General features: G+C 37.7%; 1 protein-coding gene across 8 annotated transcripts in view; it reads left to right on the forward strand.

Moving 5' to 3' along the window:
• RRAGB (Ras related GTP binding B) overlaps window positions 1-18088 on the forward strand; it is a 50947-nt gene extending 32859 nt beyond the window's left edge. For 6 of the 8 annotated variants that reach the window (XM_079909921.1, XM_079909919.1, XM_079909916.1 and 3 more), the window contains 8 exons: window positions 3794-4016; window positions 6721-6816; window positions 8983-9105; window positions 9442-9520; window positions 14065-14144; window positions 15447-15538; window positions 16595-16710; window positions 17615-18088. In XM_079909921.1, the coding sequence (XP_079766047.1) occupies window positions 3794-4016; window positions 6721-6816; window positions 8983-9105; window positions 9442-9520; window positions 14065-14144; window positions 15447-15538; window positions 16595-16710; window positions 17615-17712 (907 nt within the window). In that variant the 3' untranslated portion in view covers window positions 17713-18088. The remainder of the gene's footprint in view (window positions 1-3793; window positions 4017-6720; window positions 6817-8982; window positions 9106-9441; window positions 9521-14064; window positions 14145-15446; window positions 15539-16594; window positions 16711-17614) is intronic. The other 2 variants (XM_079909922.1, XM_079909923.1) reach the window with 1 other exon arrangement.
• Window positions 18089-21752: the final 3664 nt, after the last annotated feature.

The following is a 21752-nucleotide window of genomic DNA, read 5'->3' on the forward strand; positions in this document are numbered from 1 at the left end:
TCTTCTGCCTCAGTTATTCTGCTGTTTATTCCTTCTAAAGAATTTTTAATTTCATTCATTGTGTTGTTGTTCATCATTGTTTGTTTGCTCTTTAATTCTTCTAGGTCCTTGTGAAAGGTTTTTTGTATTTTCTCCCTTCTGTTTCCAAGGTTTTGGATCATCTTTACTCTCATTACTTTGAATTGTTTTTCATGTAGACTGCTTATTTCCTCTTCATTTGTTTGGTCTGGTTTGTTTTTACATTGCTCCTTCATCTCATGCATTTTTCTCTGTCTTTTCATTTTTTTTTTTAACTTACTGTGTTTGGGGTCTCCTTTTTGCAGGTTGCCTGTTCGTAGTTCCCGTTGTTTTTGGTGTCTGCCCCCAGTGGGTGAGGTTGGTTCAGTGGCTTCTGTAGGCTTCCTGGTGGAGGGGACTGGTACCTGTGTTCTCATGGGTGGGACTGGATCTTGTCTTTCTGCTGGGCAGGGCCATGCTCAGTGGTGTGGTTTGGGTTGTCTGTGAACTTTGTATGATTTTAGGCAGCCTCTCTGCTAATGGCTGTGTTTGTTTTCCTGACTTGCTTGTTGTTTAGCATAGGGTGTCCAGCACTGTATTTTGCTGGTTGTTCAGTGGAGCTGGGTCTTTGCGTTGAGATGGAGATCTCTGTGAGAGCTTTCACCGTTTGATATTAAATTGGGCTGGGAGGTCTCTGGTGGTCCAATGTCCTAGACTTGGCTCTCCCACCTCTGAGTCTCAGGCCTAACACCCAGGTGGAACACCAAGACCCTGTCAGCCACATGGTCATTTCTGTGCTGCTTCCCTGCCAGGAGTGTCCCAATGTGGTGACCAACTCAGTCTCCAACTTCCCTTTCATAAGGACGGGCTCATTGTTTCTTTTTCCTTGCGTTTTTGTCTTCCATTTTTGTTTGGTGGTTTTCTATGGTATTTTTCTCAGTTTCCTCATTTTGTTTTGTGTCTCCGTTCTAGATTTATGTTTTGTACTTAACATGAAGTTTGTATCAAATGTCACATAGATAAATAGTTTTTTCTGCTGATAGCATCTTATCTTCATTTAACTGTATGGTTTTCCTCTTCCCCTTTTGTGTTTTTGTTGTCTCAAACGTTCCCTTTTTACATTGTAAGTTTGTTACCAAATTGAAATAGCTATAGTTATTTTTTCTGCATTTTCTCCCTTTTTTAATCTTTATACTGTAATAAAGTGTTTAAGAACCTTTTCTGATAAATAGTTGCAATTTTCTGATTCTTTCTGTCTATCACCTTTCTCCAAGTTTTGTGTACTTTTGTCTTTGTTTCTGGTGTACGACCTCTGTTCAACATCTCTTGTAAGGCAGGTCTAGTGTTGATGAACTCCCTCAGTTTTTGTTTGTCTGTGAAAGTCTTTACTTCTCCTTCATATCTGAATGATAACTTTGGTGGATACAGTATTCTTGGGTGACAACTTTTATCTTTTAGTATTTTGATAATGTCATTCCATTCCCACCTGACCTATAGAGTTTCTGCTTAGAAATCTGCTGATAGCCTAATTTAGGTTCCTTTGTAGTTTACCATTTTTTTCTCCCTGGCTGCCTACAAAATTGTTTGTCATAGACTTTTGGCAGTTTTAATATGTGTCTTGGAGAAGGTCTTTTTGCGTTGAGGTAATTACGTGTTCTTTTAGCTTCATGGAGTTGTCTATCCAGTTCCTTCCACAGTTTAGGAAATTCTCAGCTATTATTTGTTTAAATAAACTCTCTGCTCCCTTCTCCCTCTTTTCTCTTTCGGTGATGTCCATTATCCTAATGTTGCCCTACTTAAGAGTCAGATAGTTCTTGTAGAATTTCCTCATTTTTTTGCATCTTATTTTTCTTTCCTCTTCTACTTGTATCTTTTCTAGATTTCTGTCTTCACACTCACTGATTCTTCCATATGGTCTGCCTTATTTCCAGTGCTTTTTAATGCATTCTTTATCTCATTTATTGAGTTTTTCAGCTCCAGAATTTTAGTTCTTTTTTTTAGTTTCAACCTTTTTGGTAAAGCATTCCTGTTTATTAATTTTATTCTTGAGCTAATTGATGTGCCTTTCTGAGTTTTCATGTAGCTTGTTGAATTTCTTCATGACAGCTATTTTAAATTCTCTATCAGATCACATTATTATGTGACTTTAACTTTGGTTTCTGGAGAATTGTCATTTTCTTTTTGTGGTGCGGTGTTACTGTGCTTCTTCATGGTACTTCCTTCTGCCAGAGCATGTGAAGTGAGACAAGTTAGAAATTGGGGGTCTTTTCTTTTTCCATAGGTGGTACTATAGCACAAGTTTTTGGTTTCTCTTACCTGAGCTGCCTCTGTCAGAGGTGTGCCCCCTGTCCCAACTCTCATTATCACTTCTGGTGTTTTCTTGGTCATTGGCACCTTGCTTCTGCCTTTGTCACTGGCAGAAGCTACCTGGTTCACGTGGATTGTGGGTTCTTCCCTTGCTTCCAGGATCCTCTGAGTCACAGGCTCACAGGCTCAGGCACCGCAGGGGGAAGGGGTGGGGGAAGCCAGGGTCATACCAGTGCCTCTTCCCTATCTGGTTTTCTAAGGTTCTTAGGCTCTGCCACTGCTGGTGGGAGAGCATAGGAACGGGAGACTTGGGCACCTCAGTGGCTGGAGGGACAGGGCCGCAGGCCCCATTCCCACGGATGTACAGTTAGATGTGGCCATGGGTGCCACTGCAGCCAGGAGGCTGGTGTTGTGTGTGCTGTCTGCTCTGCTGCTACCAGGTTCTCTGGGGCTACAGGCTTAGCTGCCATGGCCAGAGGGCCAGGATTATAGGCACTACCTCTACTGTTCCTTCAGTTCTGCCTCCTCTGTCTGTTCCAGTCCATCCATCTTTAGATGTACAGGTGTGTGGAATTCTCTAGCATCCTGGTGTGTTGGACAAAAGTACCTTTGTTGAGTTGTGAATGTTTTACTGGTTGTAGATTGAAGGGGAGAGACAGAGGTAGCTTTTCATTCCACCATGTTGTTGATGCCACCCCTTGATTTTTTTGTTTAGGACAGAACACTACTGTATTCATCTATCCAGCTGGCAATTGAGAATTTCTTGGGAAGCAGCACACAGCCTAAGGAGCAAAGAGCAACATTCTGCTAAAATGTTAACTTGGAGCCATTTTCATATAGTTTAGAGTGTTTGACTAGTTTTTTATTCAGTAAATATTCATTGAGCAACTACTCTGTGGCAAGCTCTGTGCTAAAAGCTGGGAAACAATGTCAAACTGTAACAGACATGGTCCTTACCTTCATGGAGCTTGCCATCTAGGGGATTGAATGCCATTAATTAAAAACTCACACAAATATGTATAATATCACACTTGTGGTGAGTGTTAAAAATAAAACCAATGTGTTAGTATAATTGCCTATGGTGACTAGATTTGCCCAAGTCAGTGAGGTCAGGGATAGTTTCTGTGAGGAAGTATGAATTGAACTGAAATCCAGTGGAACAAGTAGGAGTTAATTATGTATAAAAGTAAGGGGATAGCATGTGAGACAGAGTGAAAAGCATGTGTAAAGGCCCCTCGGTGGGTAGACCATGGGCCACTAGAACTGAGGGAAGGTCAAAGTATATTTGGAACACAAGGAGAGGAGCAAAAGGTGGCACTAGATGTGCTTAAGAAGTAAGAAGGTGAGGCCATCCTAATTTGCTATCATTTTCCCTTTAATTTGAAGCTTTAGGATTATCTTTCACACTGATTAAGCCAACAAAAATAGATCGTAAATAGGAGTGATTAAGTGATGACTTGCTTATTACCTAGATTTTTTTTCCTACTAGACAGGACACCTTCATGGAAAATTATTTCACCAGCCAACGAGACAACATCTTCCGTAATGTGGAGGTTCTGATTTATGTCTTTGATGTGGAAAGCCGCGAACTGGAAAAGGACATGCACTATTACCAGTCATGCCTGGAGGCCATTCTACAGAATTCTCCAGATGCCAAAATCTTTTGCTTGGTGCATAAAATGGATCTGGTACAGGAGGATCAACGAGACCTGGTAAGAAATAGAATGGGTGGTGCACCAAATAATTGACATACTTTGTAGACTTCTGTAGAGATATAGGTAAATTTGTACCATTCTTTTTTAGGAAAAAAAAATCTCAGCATAAGCTTTCAAAATAAAGTTGACATTTGTTTTTAAAAACACTTATAAACAGGGCTTCCCTGGTGGCGCAGTGGTTAAGAGTCCGCCTGCCGATGCAGGGGACGCGGGTTCGTGCCCCAGTCCGGGAGGATCCCACATGCCGTGGAGCGGCTGGGCCTGTGAGCCATGGCCGCTGAGCCTGCGCGTCCGGAGCCTGTGCTCTGCAACGGGAGAGGCCACAGCAGTGAGAGGCCCGCGTACCGCAAAAAAAACAAAAACAAAAACAAACAAAAAAACACTTATAAACAAATGTTCCATGGTAAGGGAAATATAATGTTCATTTAGCAAATAATTTTCAAATTTAGGAAAGGATCCTGACTGTGTTATCACTAAGCAGCTTTATGTACTTTTAAAATATATTTGATACCACTGTTTTACTGTCCTTCAGAGCAGGCAGTTATTTTCAAGGCTAGAAGACCCACCAGGGGTGAGATAAAGAAAGGTCATAGCTGTCACTAGGTTGACCTAGAAAACTGGTATGCACCAATTCAAATGCCAACTATACTGTTAGGCACAATGCCAAGGCCCTCATAATTGCACTGATATGGTATATTTATCTTCTTTTCTAGCATGGGAGTTAGTACACATAAATTTAAACAAGAAAAGACACAGTAGAAAGGGCAAACCCCTAGCTAGCTATGATACCCCAGGACTGGCAAGTCACAAATAGAGTCTAGCTTTAGTTTGCTCCATATAAAATAAGAGGATTGGATTTTAAAGTCTAAGCTGAAAGAGAAGATCCTCTATTTCCAAGGGTAAAGTTGAGGAAAGCAGTTTTAGGATATACTGGTGATGTAGAAGAATACAGTTCCTCTTTGGGTTGGAACCTAGGAGTCTAAGGATCCCCTATAACTAAAGAATTTTTTGGTAATAACTGTGGGCAGGAATACTTTTTTTTCCCGTAATTAGTTACAGGATTGCCTTCAGTGTTCCAGTATTTGAGTATGTTTTGGTGTTTCTAGGTTAGCTTACAGGCTTTCAGAAACCACTTGAAAGGGTTCCGTATTTGACTCTGAAAAGGACTTTTGAGTATTCTTTTTAATTCCTTCTCCCTCTCACTAAATATCAATTCTGTTTTAATTCAGCAGAAAATTCTTTATGTAGCTTGATCTTGAGCTTGTGAGGGGTTTGTTATTATTACTGTTTTTTGTTTTGTTTCCCTGGCCCAATTTGCAACAGAAAAACTTAGAGCATTCCAATAAATGACCTCCTTATGGATTTTTAAATTACTTGTCATTTTTAGTGATCGACATATTGTTTTCTAAATGCTTATGTAAATATCCCCAAAGATACATTAATGTTCTTTGTGGGATTTTAAGCTTAATTAAGAAAAGTATACTCTATTTCATTAAACTTTCAGACTTGGAGGTTTTGGAATAAAATGGCTAGGGTGCTTCCCTGAATATCAGTTTCAAGCAAGATAGGTGTTTCCCTCTATGTGTGTGTATTAGTCAGGGTTCCTCAGAGAAACAGAACCAATAAGAAGTGTGTGTTTGTGTGTGTGTGTGTGTGTGTGTGTGTGTGTGTGTGTGTGTGTGTGTGTGGAGAGAGAGAGAGAGAGAGTGAGAATAAGAGAGAGACTGATTAATTTTAAGGAATTGACTCATATGATTGTGGAGGCTGGCAAGTCTGAAATCTGCAGGGCAGACTGATAGGCTAGATACCCTTGTTGCAGCTTGAGTCAGAAGGCAGTCTGGAAGGCAGAATTCCCTCTTCCTGGGGAATGGCAGTCTTTTTCTCTTAAGGCCTTCAACTGGTTATATAAAGCTTACCCATATTATGGAGGGGGATCTGCTTTACTAAAAATCCACTGACTTAAATATTAATCTCATCTAAAAAATACCTTCATAGCAACATCTAAATTGGTGTTTAACCAAATGGGTATTGTGGCCTAACCTAGTTGTTGCATAAAATTATCCATCACAGTGTGAACAGTGCATTCACTATAAGCCCACCCAGTCCTGGAAAATATCTGTGTATGTGTTTATATTTGTATAAATAGATATTTTTCCATGTATATATGGGCATATATATAGATAGATACATAGCCAAGAAGAATAGATATTTGTGTGTAAGGGGTTGTTATATCTATGTAGCCAAATAAATACAGTCCATACAGAAATAATATATGTGTATGCATGTGTGTATGAGAGTAAGATATCTACAAAAAGTTGAAGTATTTTGATTTATAAAATCTTGATATTGGTATGCATATCTTAAAAATGACCCAGATTGGATTATTTGGAATGTTAGATATATTTTATTAAGATTCCTCTGTACGGTAAATTTTATTTTTCAGCATAGTATTCTCAGTGAGTACTCAAAACAAGCAGCACAGTCCTTAAGAATTCTAGTAGCCATTGTACTTTGTAGACCTGACTTGAAATCATTTCTGCCATCCTAGTCTGTAAAGTAACGTACACATTTAAAAATTCCCCTGAGGAAAAACGAAATGCCCCTGTTTAAAATATGCTAAAATATTACACCTCAGATCTTGCAGTGAGAGAGGAGAGCTGTTAGTTATATGCTGATCAGTATGTTGGTCTATTTACTTCAGATTTTTAAAGAGCGAGAAGAAGATCTGAGGCGTTTGTCTCGCCCATTGGAATGTTCTTGCTTCCGAACATCTATCTGGGATGAAACTCTCTATAAGGTGTGTATGTTTCCCTGAGTTCTCTCATTTAAAGAGCATGAAAAAAAAGCTAGAAGGGTATTATCAAAACTAAAAGATTTTAAACTCTTTCATAGCCATCTAGATGTGTTGAACCAAAAGAAGAAATAATCTACAATAAATTGTTTGAAAAATACCCAATTTAACCTTAAGAAATTTTGGTTTTGATCTTAGATTGTGTCGACATACCTACCAGATCACACTGAATTAACCCAGTTTGGTCCTGATTAATTTGATACAGATCTTCATGACAGTAGAGGTTTCACTGACCATCATCCATTTTGACCTGTTGTGGTCTCAGTGCTGACTGGAATTGTATCTAATATTCAGGTACCTCTACAGGATATAAGCTAGTCTGCCTAAGTTTGGATGGCAATAGAAGAACAATATTTAGGGGAGAGATTGGAGAAGGGAGTCTTAGAATGGGATATGTTATTTCTAGAGTATGATAGCTTCAACTTTCATGCCAAATTAGAGACTAGCATTCTTTCAACCAGAGAGATTGTTCCCATTGATGGAATGGATGCCACACTGCTTATAGTAGTTGTAGAGGTTACAAACAATAGCTGTGTTATGGATGAAGCTGAAATTACCTTATTGGTACATAGGCTCCTTATCCTGCTTCCTCCCTTTCTCCCACTGATTTAGTGATTTGAAAGACTGGCTCCTTTTGGGTCCTCCTGTGGTCAGACTGCTTCTGGTATCCATTGACAAGTCAGGGAAGGAAAGCATCCTTCTCTGTGACTTGTAGCTACAGCCTCAGTATCAACTCCATCTGACAAGTATCTACAACCAAAAGCACAGAAACCTGATTTGCCAAGGAGAAAAACAATTGGACTTTAAACATAGCCACTGATTTATTTTTTTTAACTAATTCATTTTTTCCCCAATATGTTGACCCAGCCTCGCTCTAATAACAGATCATTTTGAGATACCTATCTAGGAAATACTGTTCTAGATTAATTTGGGCCGAATTTCTCTCAAAGCCTTATTCCCATAGAACAGGTAACCGTGAATAAGGATGGACATGACGCACTGATAAGAACCAACTGCGGTGTGAAGGATGGCAATACATAACACGACCAAAGACAATTGGCTAATCACAACACTGCTGTGAGTGACAATGTCTCTGCTGTGGTTAGCTTTGGTGCCTTCTCCAAGGTAAATTCAGCAGTGACATTAACACCGACCTGGGAACTTGGAACCTGAACCCCCATGCCTAAGTAATAAAACTAATTGGAACAGAGACATGGCTCTACTCTCTCTTACATCAATATTGCATAGAGCTGACATAAATTTTTATATTAAGTTTTATTCTAAAAGCACTCATTGCAATCTGCTTGATGCTGTTGGACGCACAGATGGCTAAGACCAGGTTCCTGCCCTCTAGTAGGGGAGAGAAGAACACTGTACACCTTACCAGACAAATTGGAGCAAAATTGAAAGAAATATTATAATGAAAATTCAAATAAAAGAGCCTTAAGAGAATAGAGGGAGGGTGTGGTTAATTTCAACTCCTTATTTTAGTCATACTCCTCTGGATGAAGTCAGTTTTAGGCAAACACGCAGTGGACTGTTTTTAATTCAATTGGATCAATAATTTATAAAGCTGACAATAAGCCTTTTGGAATGATAATGCCACTAATTTCTCTTGTAATTTCTATTGTATGTTATCCCATTGAGGGGAGGGGCCATTTTTCTACGTGGCTCTGATATTTTCATAAAATTGATTGTTAGATGTATGTTAAATATAGCATTATTAGGTTCTGATCTTTAGAGCAATCTACACTATTGGACTTACATATCTGTTTGAATGGCTGGATTAGAAGTTCTTTAGCCCAGTATATCAGAGTTTTCAACTTCCCTAAGGTAATATGATGGAATTAAATATTTGTTTATTTTTAATTATCAATGGAAAGAAGTATTTTACAAAAGTGTTTGAAACTTTAAAAAATCCAACTGAAGGATAAAAATCAAATATTATCTTCATTTTCTCACTTCGTTTGTGTTATACTTGTTGCCAGAATTTGTTTGGGACTCAATTATCACCATATTTTGCTGTCTGTATGTTATAGTATACTTACTCATTTGCAAAGATCTGGACTGGCTACCTGTTAGTAATATTACACTGTGCTTCTGTTCTGTTAGGCTTGGTCCAGCATTGTTTATCAGCTGATTCCCAATGTTCAGCAGCTGGAAATGAACCTAAGGAATTTTGCTGAAATTATTGAGGCTGATGAAGTGCTTCTATTTGAGAGAGCCACTTTTCTGGTGAGAACTTTCTGCTCTGCAGATGTACTTCACACTCACCTTCTTCTATTCAGCAATGGAGAATATGTTGCCACTTTGAGAAAGAACCTTTTTCCCTCTTGTCATTACTTCACCATGCATAGCCTTATTTGTAAAGTAGTATTGTCAGCAAGTAACTTGAAAGAAGTTCGTTGGTGCGTGGATCTTTAGTAATTAGTAAAACTTAGATGTTTGCAGGTAAGCCTTACTATAGAGTTTAGATTATTTTTGTGAATAATTGTTCATTTGTGTTAAAGAATTCCTATTTCCTATTGACTTTTATTATGAAATGATGGGTATTTTTCTTTGAGTTTAAAGCTTTTAACATGGAAGAGATGTAATGGTCAACTCAGTGACGTAGCTAAGAGTTCAGATGGGGAGGTGAAAGGGCAAAGAGGTATGTTGGTATTTTTATTTTTCTTATAAATTCGGCTTAACGATGATAATAGCACCTACTGTGTATTTGGCCATGAGGGGGTAGGCAAAACCCAATATTATATTTATAAGTAAAATTTTTAAATAACTAATAAAAATTGGCTTGAGCTGTCACAAAGCACCACTTAAGTAATTGCTGATCAGCTTAATAAATATAGCTCTAAGAGCAGCTCACAGTAAGTAATTTTGGTTTCTGAGCTCTACCAGTGCTTCATGATTTTAGACACATTTATTGCTTTTTTTGTTTTTTACATACACATTATCCTTTTTCAAATTCTTTTCTCATTTAGGTTATTACAGAATATTGAACAGAGTTCCCCATGCCGTACAGTAGGTCCCTGTTGGCCATCTATTCTAAATATAGAAGTGTGTACATCTCAATCCCAAACTCCCAATCTATCCCTACCCCCACCCTTCGCCCCTGGCAACCACAAGTTCCTTCTCTAAGTCTGTGAGTCTGTTTCTGTCTTGTAAACAAGTTCATTTGTATCATTTCTCTTGGATTCTACATATAAGCAATATCATATGATATTTGTCTTTCTTTGTCTGACTTCACTTAGTATGATAATCCCCAGGTCCATCCATGTTGCTGCAAATGGCATTATTTCATTCTTTTTAATGGCTGAGTAATATTCCATTGTATATATGTACCACATCTTTATCCATTCATCTGTTGATGGACATTTAGGTTGCTTCCATGTCTTGGCTATTGTAAACGGGGCTGAAATGAACATTGGGGTGCATGTATCCTTTCAAGCCATGTTTTTCTCTGGATATATGCCCAGGAGTGGGATTCCTGGATCATATGGTAGCTCTAATTTTAGTTTTTTAAGGCACCTCCATACTGTTCTCCACAGTGGCTGTACCAATTTACATTCCCACCAACAGTGCAAGAGGGTTCCCTTTTCTCCACACCCTCTCCAGTATTTATTGTTTGTAGACTTTTTGATGATGGCCGTTCTGACTGGTGTGAGGTAGTACCTCATTGTAGTTTTGATTTGCATTTCTATAATAATTACTAATGTTGAGCATCTTTTCACATGCCTCCTGGCCATCTGTATGTTTTCTTTCGAGAAATGTCTATTTAGGTCTTCTGCCCATTTTTTTATTGGGTTGTTTGTTTTTTTCATACTGAGCCACATGAGTTGTTTGTAAATTTTGGAGATTAATCCCTTGTCTGCTACATCATTTGCAAATATTTTCTCCAATTTTATGGGTTGTCTTTGCACTTTCTTTGCTGTGCAAAAGCTTTTGAGTTTAATTAAGTCCCATTTGTTTCTTGTTTTTTTGTTTTTTAATTTCCATTACTCTAGACGTGGATTGAAAAAGATCGTGCTGCAATTTATGTCAGAGTGTTCTGCCTATGTTTTCCTCGAAGAGTTTAGAGTATCCAGTCTTACATTTAGGTCTTTAATCCATTTTGAGTTTACTTTTGTGTATGGTATTAAAGAATGTTCATATTTTTTACATGTAGCTGTCCAGTTTTCCCAGCACTATTTATTGAAGAGACTGTCTTTTCTCCATCATATAGTCTTGCCTTCATTGTCATAGGTTAATTGACCATGGTGCGTGGGTTTATTTCTGGGCTTTCTATCCTATTCCATTGATCTATATTTCTGTTTTTGTGCCAGTTCCATACTGTTTTGATGACTTTAGCTTTGTAGTGTAGTCTGAAGTCACGGAGCCTGATTCCTCCAGTTCTGTTTTTCTTTCTCAAGATTGCTTTGGCTATTCAGGGTCTTTTGTGTCTCCATACAAATTTTAAGATTTTTTGTTCTAGTTCTGTGAAAAATGCCCTTGGTAATTTGATAGGGATTGCATTGAATATGTAGATTGTCTTGGGTAGTATAGTCATTTTGACAATATTGATTCTTCTAATCCAAAAACATGGTATTTCTTTCTGTCTGTTTTTGTCATCTTTGATTTCTTTCATCAGCATCTTATAGTTTTTTGAAGTACAGGTCTTTTGCCTCCTTAGGTAGGTTTATTTCTAGGTATTTTATTCTTTTTGCTGCACTGGTAAATGGGATTGTTTCTTTAATTTCTCTTTCTGATCTTTCATTGTTAGTGTATAGAAATGCAAGAGATTTCTGTGTATTAATTTTGTATCCTACAACTTTACCAAATTCATTGATGAGCTCTAGTAGTTTTCTGGTAGCATCTTTAGGATTTTCTGCGTATAGTAGTATCATGTCATCTGCAGACAGAGACTGTTTTGCTTCTTTTCCAATTTGGATTCCTTTTATTTCTTTTTCTTTTCTGATTGCCATGGCTAGGACTTCCAAAACTATGTTCAGTAAAAGTGGTGAGAGTGGATATCCTTGTCTTGTTCCTGATCTTAGAGGAAATGCTTTCAGCTTTTCACCATTGAGTATGATGTTAGGTGTAGGTTTGTCATTTATGGCCTTTATTATGTTGAGGTAAATTTTCTCTGTGCCCACTTTCTGGAGAGCTTTTATCATACATGGGTGTTGAATTTTTTTAAGAGCTTTTTCTGCATCTATTGAGGTGATCATATGGTTTTTATTCTTCAGTTTGTTGCTGTGGTGTATCACACCGATTGATTTGGGGATATTGAAAAGTCCTTTCATCCCTGGGATAAATCCCACTTGATCATTGGGTCTGATCCTTTTAATGTATTGTTGGATTCAGTTTACTAGTGTTTTGTTGAGGACTATTTTTGCATCTATGTTCACCAGTGACATTGGCCTGTAATTTTCTTTTTTGGTGGTATCTTTGTCTGGTTTTGGTTATCAGGGTGATGGTGACCTCATAGAATGAGTTTGCAAGTGTTCCTTCCTCTGCAATTTTTTGGAATAGTTTCAGAAGGATAGGTGTTATCTAAATGTTTGATAGAATTCACGTGTGAAGCCATCAGGTCCTGGACTTTGGTTTGTTGGGAGTTTTTTAATCCCAGTTTCAATTTCATTCTTGTAATTGATCTGTTCATATTTTTTGTTTCTTTCTGGTTCAGTCTTGGGAGATTGTACCTTTCTAAGAATTTGTCCATTTCTTCTAGGTTGTCCATTTTATTGGCATATAGTTGCTTGTAGTAATCTCTCATGATCCTTTGTATTTCTGTGGTGTCTGTTGTAGCATCTCCTTTTTCATTCCTAATTGTATTGATTTGAGTCCTCTCCCTTTTTTCCTTGATGAGTCTGTCTAAAGGTTTATCCATTTTGTTTATCTTTTCAAAGGACCAGCTTTTAGTTTCATTCATCATTTCTGTTGTTTTCTTTCTCTCTATTTCATTTATTTCTGCTCAGATCTTTATGGTTTCTTTCCTTCCATTAACTTTGTGTTTTGTTTGTTCTTCTTCTTTTAGTTGCTTTAGGTGTAAGTTTAGGTTGTTTATTTGAGATTTTTCTTGTTTCCTGAGGCAAGATTGTGTTGCTGTAAATTTCCCTCCTAGAACTGCTTTTGGGGTATCGCATAGGTTTTGGATCCTCATGCTTCCATTTTCATTTGTCTCTATGTACTTTCTGATTTCTTTGATTTCTTCAGTGATCCATTGGTTGTTAAGTAGCATATTGTTTAGCCTTCATATGTTTGTGTATTTTACAGCTTTTTCCTTGTAGTTGATTTCTAATCTCATAGCGTTGTGTTTGGGAAAGATGCTTGATATGATTTCAGTTTTCTTAAATTTACTGAGGCTTGCTATGTGGCCCAGCATGTGATCAATTCTGGAGAATGTTCCATGTGTACTTGAGAAGAATGTGTATTCTGCTGCTCTTGGATGAAATGCTCTAAATATCAATTAAGTCCATCTAGCCTAATGTGTCATTTAAGGCCTGTGTTTCCTTACTGATTTTCTGTCTGAATGATCTTTCCATTGATGAACATTGGGTGTTAAAGTCCCCCAGTATGATTGTGTTACTGTCGACTTTTCTTTCTATGGCTGTTAGTATTTGCCTTATATATTGTGGTGCTCCTATGTTGAGTTCATATATATTTACAATTGTTATGTCTTCTTCTTGGACTGATCCCTTGATTATTATGTAGTGTCCTTTTTTGTCTCTTGTAACATTCTTTAAACTATTTTGTCTAATATGAGTATTGCTACTCTAGCTTTCTTTTGATTTCTGTTTGCATGGAATGCATTTTTCCATCCTCTTACTTTCAGTCTGTATGTGGCCCTATATCTGAAGTTGGTCTCTTGTAGACAGCATATATATGGTAGACACATATCTTAATCTCTCTGAGTTTGGTTCCCCTTTTATAAAATGGAGATAATAATATCTATATCATAGGTTTATTGTGTGGATTAAAATGGGACAAGGTAGCATTAAGCCCTAGCACAAAGTTTAGCATACAGTTGGCAAACTGTTTAACATTGATTTCTTTTGCTATTGCAGCCAACAGAGGGCAGAGAATCCAAAGTGCAATTTTTTTCTCCTTCCTTTGTGGAAACATTATTTTTAATGGTAGCATATTTGGGAGTCATCCTTCCTGCTAACTGGTACAGCTGAGGCAAGGAGTCCTAACTAGAGTGTCTTTCTGCCTCAGCCCATAGGCAGGGATCACTTGCTTGGAAGTTCACTACCCTGAGCCCTGTCTTTCCTGCTAGTGGTAATAGCAACAAGCAGGTGAGCTCTTCTGTCTATCTTGAGACATGTGGCATGGTAGAATCCTGCTTCAGCAGTATTCTCCTGCCACATCTACCGCACATGATCATAGAGGTTAACCTAATATAAACTCTGTTTTTCACTGGCAGTGACAAGTAGCTTTTGCTTTCTCTTGAGGACTAAGTTTTGTTGTGATTGACCATTTTCACTATAGCTCTTGAAGTCAATCAACAGGAACCTATTCCACCATTGGTCTAGGAATTATGTTTTGAAATTTTCACATGGTTTCAGGGAATTGCCCTGTGAATTTTCTTCTGGCAAATGACTCAGTTTTGCTTCCTACTAGAAACTTTACATCAGCCTATGGGAAATACTTGTGTGGTTTTATTAATCTGAAAGTGTGAGGGGAAGTATTTTCAGCTGGCATTGGTGTCCATCATGAATAGGTTCATTTATAAATAGTAAATCCTCAGAGGTCAGAATCGTTCAGTTAAGATTTTTAAATATGATACCAAAAACCACTTGGTTATAGACTTCATTAAAATTAAATACATTAAGTACACCTCAGCAACAGCTAAGAGGGACTTCCCTGGTGGTCCAGTGGTAAAGAATCCACCTTCCAGTGCAGGGGATGCAGGTTCAGTCCCTGGTCGGGGAACTAAGATCCCACGTGCCACGGGACAACTAAGCCTGTGCACCACAACTACTGAGCTTGCATACCTCAACTAGAGAGCCCGCATGCTGCAAACTGCAGAGCCCACACGCCCTGGAGCCCACGTGCCACAAATAGAGAGAAGCCTGAGTGCTGCAACGAAGAGCCTGCATGCCACAGCGAAAAGATCCCACATGCCTTAACGAAGATCGTGTGTGCCTGCAATTAAAACCCGACACAACCAAAATAAATAAACAAATAAATAAAATATTTTTAAAAAAACAGCTAAGAATTTTTATTTTTCCTTTTTGATTTGTACTTTTTTTGAATCAAAAAATAGAAATAATTTGAAAAAATTGAAATAAGATGAATATTTAATGATTAAAGTAAGTGAGAAAGGACAGCAATGAACCAAAATAGATAATACAATACTTAAATGATCTAATAAATTTATAACCAAACAGTACTGGATGGGTCATCCGTAGGGATGTTGAAATTATGCAGATGTTAACAGGATATGGGACAGAGGAATAGAGGCAGTAAAGCCAGGTGCCAAGTCTACCCTGAAAATCAGGGTGACCAAGAGACTGACAAATGTATTGCCTTGAAGAGTAGTAGAGGGTGATATGACAACGCTGCATGAATTTAAAGGGCATTGCTCTTTTTCATAGGTGATTTCTCACTATCAATGTAAAGAACAGCGTGATGTCCACAGATTTGAGAAAATCAGCAACATTATTAAGCAATTTAAGCTGAGCTGCAGGTAAGAGATCTTATGTGATGTATTTATCTCTGGAACAAATTGTCATTTTTTGAGAGATTCAAATAACTATAGTAGACTGTACTTCTATATTCTTCTTTATATTAAAAATAAAGCTAAACTCTAAGGGAGCCTACAGTTGACAGAAGTGAAAGACATCTTTAATGCAAAGTCAACTGATGCAGAAGAAGCATATGAAAAATATCTAAGCAGAGTACCCCTTCAAGATGTTTGATACTATTTGGGAAAAAAATAAACAGAAAATGTCCAAGAGAGTTTTGAAAAACAAGAAAGGAGAATTTACCCTACCAAATACCAAGATTTACTATAAAACTACGGTAATTAAAATAGTGAGGGACTGATTCAAGAATGGTACAAAGTAGAGAGTCTAGAAATATCTGATCATATTGTCTCAGCTTTGTTTAAATACAATTTGAATCTTAGCATTGTGAATATAGGAAGAAGGAATGGCTGAACATCATAATCTAGTAAAGATTTAATAATCAAAATTCTTATCCTGGTAAAACTTTGATGCCCAGACAATAGAATAAGTGTAATTTTTTCCCTTTTATGTCATAGCACACTTTGAGACTTTCTGGCATGTTTATTCTAACATTTTTAAGAAGAAATAGCAAATGGCATATAAATATCATTACCCTTTTTGTTTTCAAAGAAATGGGATCATTTCTAGAATTTCAGCATAACTAACATTCAAAAGATACAGTTATTAATCTCAATGATAGGGAAATTTCAACTGAATAAACTTAAATATTAGAGAAATCTTTGGTAACATGATTTTTAATATGAATCTAGGTCTAAGCCCACTTTTCATTTCACAGTCAGTATCAAGTCCTAATCCACTTTCTAAGTCACTTTCCAGCACGTGTTAAATTTGTCATTAGAGTTTCCTTGGAAAGCAAAGTGGGTTAGTGATTAACTGTCTTAATGAGGTGGTGGATTGAGATATAATGCTATGAAAATATTTAACGTGAAAAATAAGAATGTCTTATGTTGCTATTATTTTACGTTCTTTACTCACTTTTCTCCTTTCTCCTATAGCAAGCTGGCTGCCTCTTTCCAGAGCATGGAAGTCAGGAACTCTAACTTTGCTGCTTTCATTGACATCTTTACATCCAACACTTATGTGATGGTCGTGATGTCTGATCCATCCATTCGTAAGTTTAAACTTAGCCGACATAGGTTCAAAGCCACGTATTTTTTAAACTAATTTCCCTAGAGGTAGTACATTATTAAAGATACTGAAAAGCTATTTAGTAGTGCACAACACTGTGAATGTACTTAATGCCGCTGACCTATACATTTGAAAATGGTTAAAATGGTAAATTTCATTTTGTGTGCATTTTACCACAATGAAAAAAAAATTTAGTACTAGTGGTAAATACTTTTTATTTAATAGACATATTTTGAAACTTAAAGATAATTTAGACTCTAGGGTATTATATCTTCTTCATGGGAACTTTAAAAATTACTTATGTATAGTTATTACATCTAAGGATTTTAAAGAAAAAGAACCCAAATGTATGACTTATGCTCCATGTGGGGTAGATTTTTAAAAGACCAGTCAATCTAAGCTCTGAACTATTAAATGTTGAACCATTTTATATGTCATTGTGTATTCCTAAGTACCATACTCCCATATTTCTGTTATGAGCATAAAGAGAGATATTTGGTGCTTCCATGCCATAATAGCCATATCCATCACAACCATTGAAATAAAGGTTCTAGCAGTATTTCCAGGATGCTCCCAGAAGTTTAAATTATCTCTTAAGTTATCTATCTTAGGTTAATATTAGAATACAACATAAGATAATGTTCTTTTTTACTATTAGCTCCAAACCAAAAGAGTTTGAAAATTTATTTTGAAAATACTGTGTTTAGAATATAAACAAATCTTTTATTTATTCAGAAAAATTAAACTCTGGTTAACTTGGGACTTACGTTCTCTGTGACATACATTGAGGGATTTGGCTCTCTTTTGTTTATTTGTTTTTACTAGTCAATTATTCCTTTGGCTGCTTGTACTTAGTCTGTTGGTTATCTTCCCTACCCCACCCTCAGCTTCTGCAGCTACTCTGATCAATATCCGCAATGCCAGGAAACACTTTGAAAAGCTGGAAAGAGTGGATGGACCAAAGCAGTGTCTTCTTATGCGCTAAAACATTGCCAAATACTGTTTCAGAAAAAAATTGGAATACTGTTTCTTAATCTTAATGTTGTATTAGTATATATGGGCTCTGAAATGTTGTGATGCTTATCACTTCTGTATTTCTTCCCTACTCCCCAGTCTTAATGTTTAACCTTGAATGCTATTTACTCAAATAGCCAGTGAGGAGTTAGAAGATGAGCTGTTTATGAAGTTGGTGTGACATATAAATAGGTGATATATAAGTGTTCTGATAACAACGTTCTAATAGTGCAGGTGTTCTGTTAACCTGGTTCCAGTTGTTGTGTATGCCAAAGCCTTTCCCAGCGTCATCTTGTATTCCTTACCAGAGAGTAACCTATACGTTTGGAATATTACTGTTTTCTCAGCATGCATTAAAAATATTCCTTAACTACAATTGTAAATAAACTTTTGCTGTTAGGGATGTCAGTGTCTGTTTTTCTTTTCCTTGTTTCTTCAACTTTTCCCTAAGAAAGAGCAAATGAATTTCAGTTATCCTAGGGGAAGGGGACCTTCTATTTGGGAAATAGTACAAAATAAAGTTGGATAGGAAGGATGAGCCAAATGATAGCCTTAAAGCTAGGCAGAAGAGTTTTGGTACAATGTGATAGGAAACGACAAAGGAATGTTGAAAGAAAGTTAACCTATAGGCTGACTGATGGCAGTCGGAGAAACTGTGGTAGTAATCCAGGCCTGAGGTGTACTGAAAGTCTATTTCAGGATGCAACTGGAGAAGGAATGAATAAAAAGTTGAGGGAAAATAGTGTCTATGAGATGTAAGTCTTCTTTCTATGAGGTCCAGGAATGGTTAATTTTATATATTCCGTAACACCTGGTGGGATGTGCCTTCATTATACTAGTTAAGTAGTATTAAAACCTCTTTCAGGGCTTCCCTGGTGGCCCAGTGGTTGAGAGTCCGCCTGCCGATGCAGGGGACACGGGTTCGTGCCCCGGTCTGGGAAGATCCCACATGCCGCGGAGCAGCTAGGCCCGTGAGCCATGGCCGCTGAGCCTGCGCGTCCAGAGCCTGTGCTCCGAACGGGAGAGGCCACAACAGTGAGAGGCCCGCGTACCGCCAAAAACAAAAAAAACAAACAACAAACAAACAAACAAAAACCTCTTTCAGGCTGGGAGTTTATTTGACTTCATCCCCTAAGGAAAAGATGAGGCATTGTGAACTAGGAGGAATGGAGCTTGACAACACTGACTAGAACTACTCAAAGCCCTTTTTCAGTTTCCATAGAACTGAAACAGAGCACAAAAGCATTTAGGGAATCTACAGCAGAGTAGACTCATCTCAATTTTCTTGTCTCTATGTCATAAAGAAACTTCTTCCAGACTGCCAGAACCTCACCTTTCCCCATCTTATTGTCCCCAATTGAGATAGAGTTTTTACTGAGCAACAAAGAACATGTTGTTTTTTAGGCAGTTTAACATTATGTAGATTAAAAATATCAATTCTTAAAAGAATCTCATTGGACTAATTTTATCAACAGTTGTATTAATCTTCTACAGAAGGAGAGTTTTTTAAGTAGGTGTTCCAGATTCTTTATCCTAGTAACATATAGGAAAATGAAAAGAGCAAATGAACCGGGCGGGTGTGTGGGGGGGCGGTCTGTTCTGTGACTAATGATTTGGCATGTTCTCCTTATCCTCTATCTGGGGTGAGATTTGAAGGAAAACACCCGAAAGTGTTTTTTTTTTTGTATTTTGGAAGGTGGATAGATATAGATAATATATTCAATTAGATAAGCACAAAAAATAAAAGTTATATAATTACTCTGTTTACTCTTGGTCCAGCCCTTTCTCAGATTCTAGTTATAACTTGGACTTAGAGGACGTATAAAAGTATGAAAGGTTAGAAAAATAAGGTTATGATTTGACTTAATCCTTATGGTAATGAGCAGCCGGTCGTCTTTGCCACTGAAGACAAAAAAAAAAAAAAAACTATTTTGAGATAGATATTTGTCCAAAGATGGAGCTGCTTAGAAACTGAAGTAAACACAAGTGGACAGTGAAGGCATGTACACGGAAAGAGTTAGAAGAAATCAAAACCAGAGGTGTAGAAATTACGAGATCAGTGATACAATGAACTGATTCTTTTTACAGGTCATGTTAGCTGTGTCAGTAGGATAGGGCAATGGTTCTCAAACTTGAGCATGCATAAGAACCACTTGGAGGGTTATTGTTAAAACACACATTGTTGGGCTTCCCTGGTGGTGCAGTGGTTGAGAGTCCGCCTGCTGATGCAGGGGACACGGGTTCGTGCCCCGGTCCGGGAAGATCCCACTTGCCGCGGAGCAGCTGGGCCCGTGAGCCATGGCCGCTGAGCCTGTGCGTCCGGAGCCTGTGCTCCGCAACGGGAGAGGCCACAACAGTGAGAGGCCCGCGTACTGCAAAAAAAAAAAAAAAAAAGTAATAATAACACACACTGCTGTCCCACCTGCTACCACTGAGAGTTTCAGATTCAGTAGGTCTCGGGTGGGGTCCATGAATCTACATTTCTAACAAGTTCCCAGGTGTTGCTGATACTGATCCTGCTGGTCCACAGACTATATTTTGGGAACCACTGCTTTAAGGAAAAGAAGACGAAATGTAGACCTGGAAGCAGGAGTGGGAAAACATGTGCTCACCAGGTTTGTAAGGATAAGTTGAAGGCATTATACCAAATAAGATATATGTAGTTTATACCAAATGTAAAATAGATAGCTAGTGGGAAGCAGCCACATAGCACAGGGAGATCAGTTCATGCTTTGTGACCACCTAGAGGGTGGGATAGGGAGGGTGGGAGGAAGACACAAGAGGGAGGAGATATGGGGATATATGTATACATACTGATTCACTTTGTTATAAAGCAGAAACTAACACACCATTATAAAGCAATTATACTCCAATAAAGATGTTAAAAAAATAAACACGTTAAGAGGTTAAAAAAAGATACATATAAAAAAGAGGTAAAAAAAGATATATATAAATCAGACCACTGATTCTCAAAGTAATCTAAAAGCTTGTAAAACACTGTCTTAGATAAAAGCAATGACTAGGTAGCTCCTATTTCATAAGTAATGTGTTGCAAATGGAAACCATTGCTAGCATAGAGTATGGTTAGTGATTTGTGTAGGGACCTAACTTTTTCCAGTTTCAACCAACTTTATTTGCTAACTTAATAGTATATCATGAAAATGTAGGTGGGTTGCAAATGAAAACAGTGCTACCTTTTGTTCAGTATTTACTAACTGTCATGTTGTAAATGCTTTATAAGGATTGTCTCATTAGTCTTTACAAGAACCCCATTAGGTAAGTACTATCACTATCCCACTTTTTAGATGGGGGAATTGGGCCCAGAGAAGTAAGAAACTTGCCCACATTTAAACAGTAGTGGTAGAGCTGAGATTTGAATTCAGGTATTCTAACTCCAGAGCTTGTGCACTTAAACTTAACCTTGAAATTGTATGGCCTTCCTGAATTTAAGGGCCTTCTCAGGATGGAGAGTTTGAGGTGCATCCAGGTATGGTACCTAGCTGTGAGACTACCACTGTGTTGGCTACTATGGAAATAGTAAGCCAAATGCTTGTGAACCTGTATTACTCTTGTTTTCATTGGGGCTTTGCCACATGGAATAAGAAGCTTTACCACAGTTGGCAGTGAAAAGCAGAGTCGAATAGGAGGGGGAAGAAAACAAATCTCTAGCTTGAAGGATTTAGGTCAAATCTAAGTAGTTTTTCAGTATTTGTGGGTTTTCCCCAAGAATTGGACTACTGTGAGCAGTTAGTTATAGCCTCTACTTCTCTGAGGCCTTTTAAAAATAGGAGGGAAAAAGTTTGTAACTCTTTTGGATCTCCCACAGCAATATTTTGCAAAGGCCAGCTTATGATTTCCCACTTAAATTCCTGACTTCCTTATAAAGCAGGAAATCAGTCAGGGTCTTCCTGCAGTCTTCACTAACAAAATTTCCAGCCTCATTGCATGTAAATGTCCTCACTGCATGTGATTTAGTGGAACATAATCAGCATTTTTTTCCAGCTTTATTGA

Source organism: Stenella coeruleoalba (genome assembly GCF_951394435.1).
Source record: "Stenella coeruleoalba genome assembly, chromosome: X".
NCBI lineage: Eukaryota > Metazoa > Chordata > Mammalia > Artiodactyla > Delphinidae > Stenella > Stenella coeruleoalba.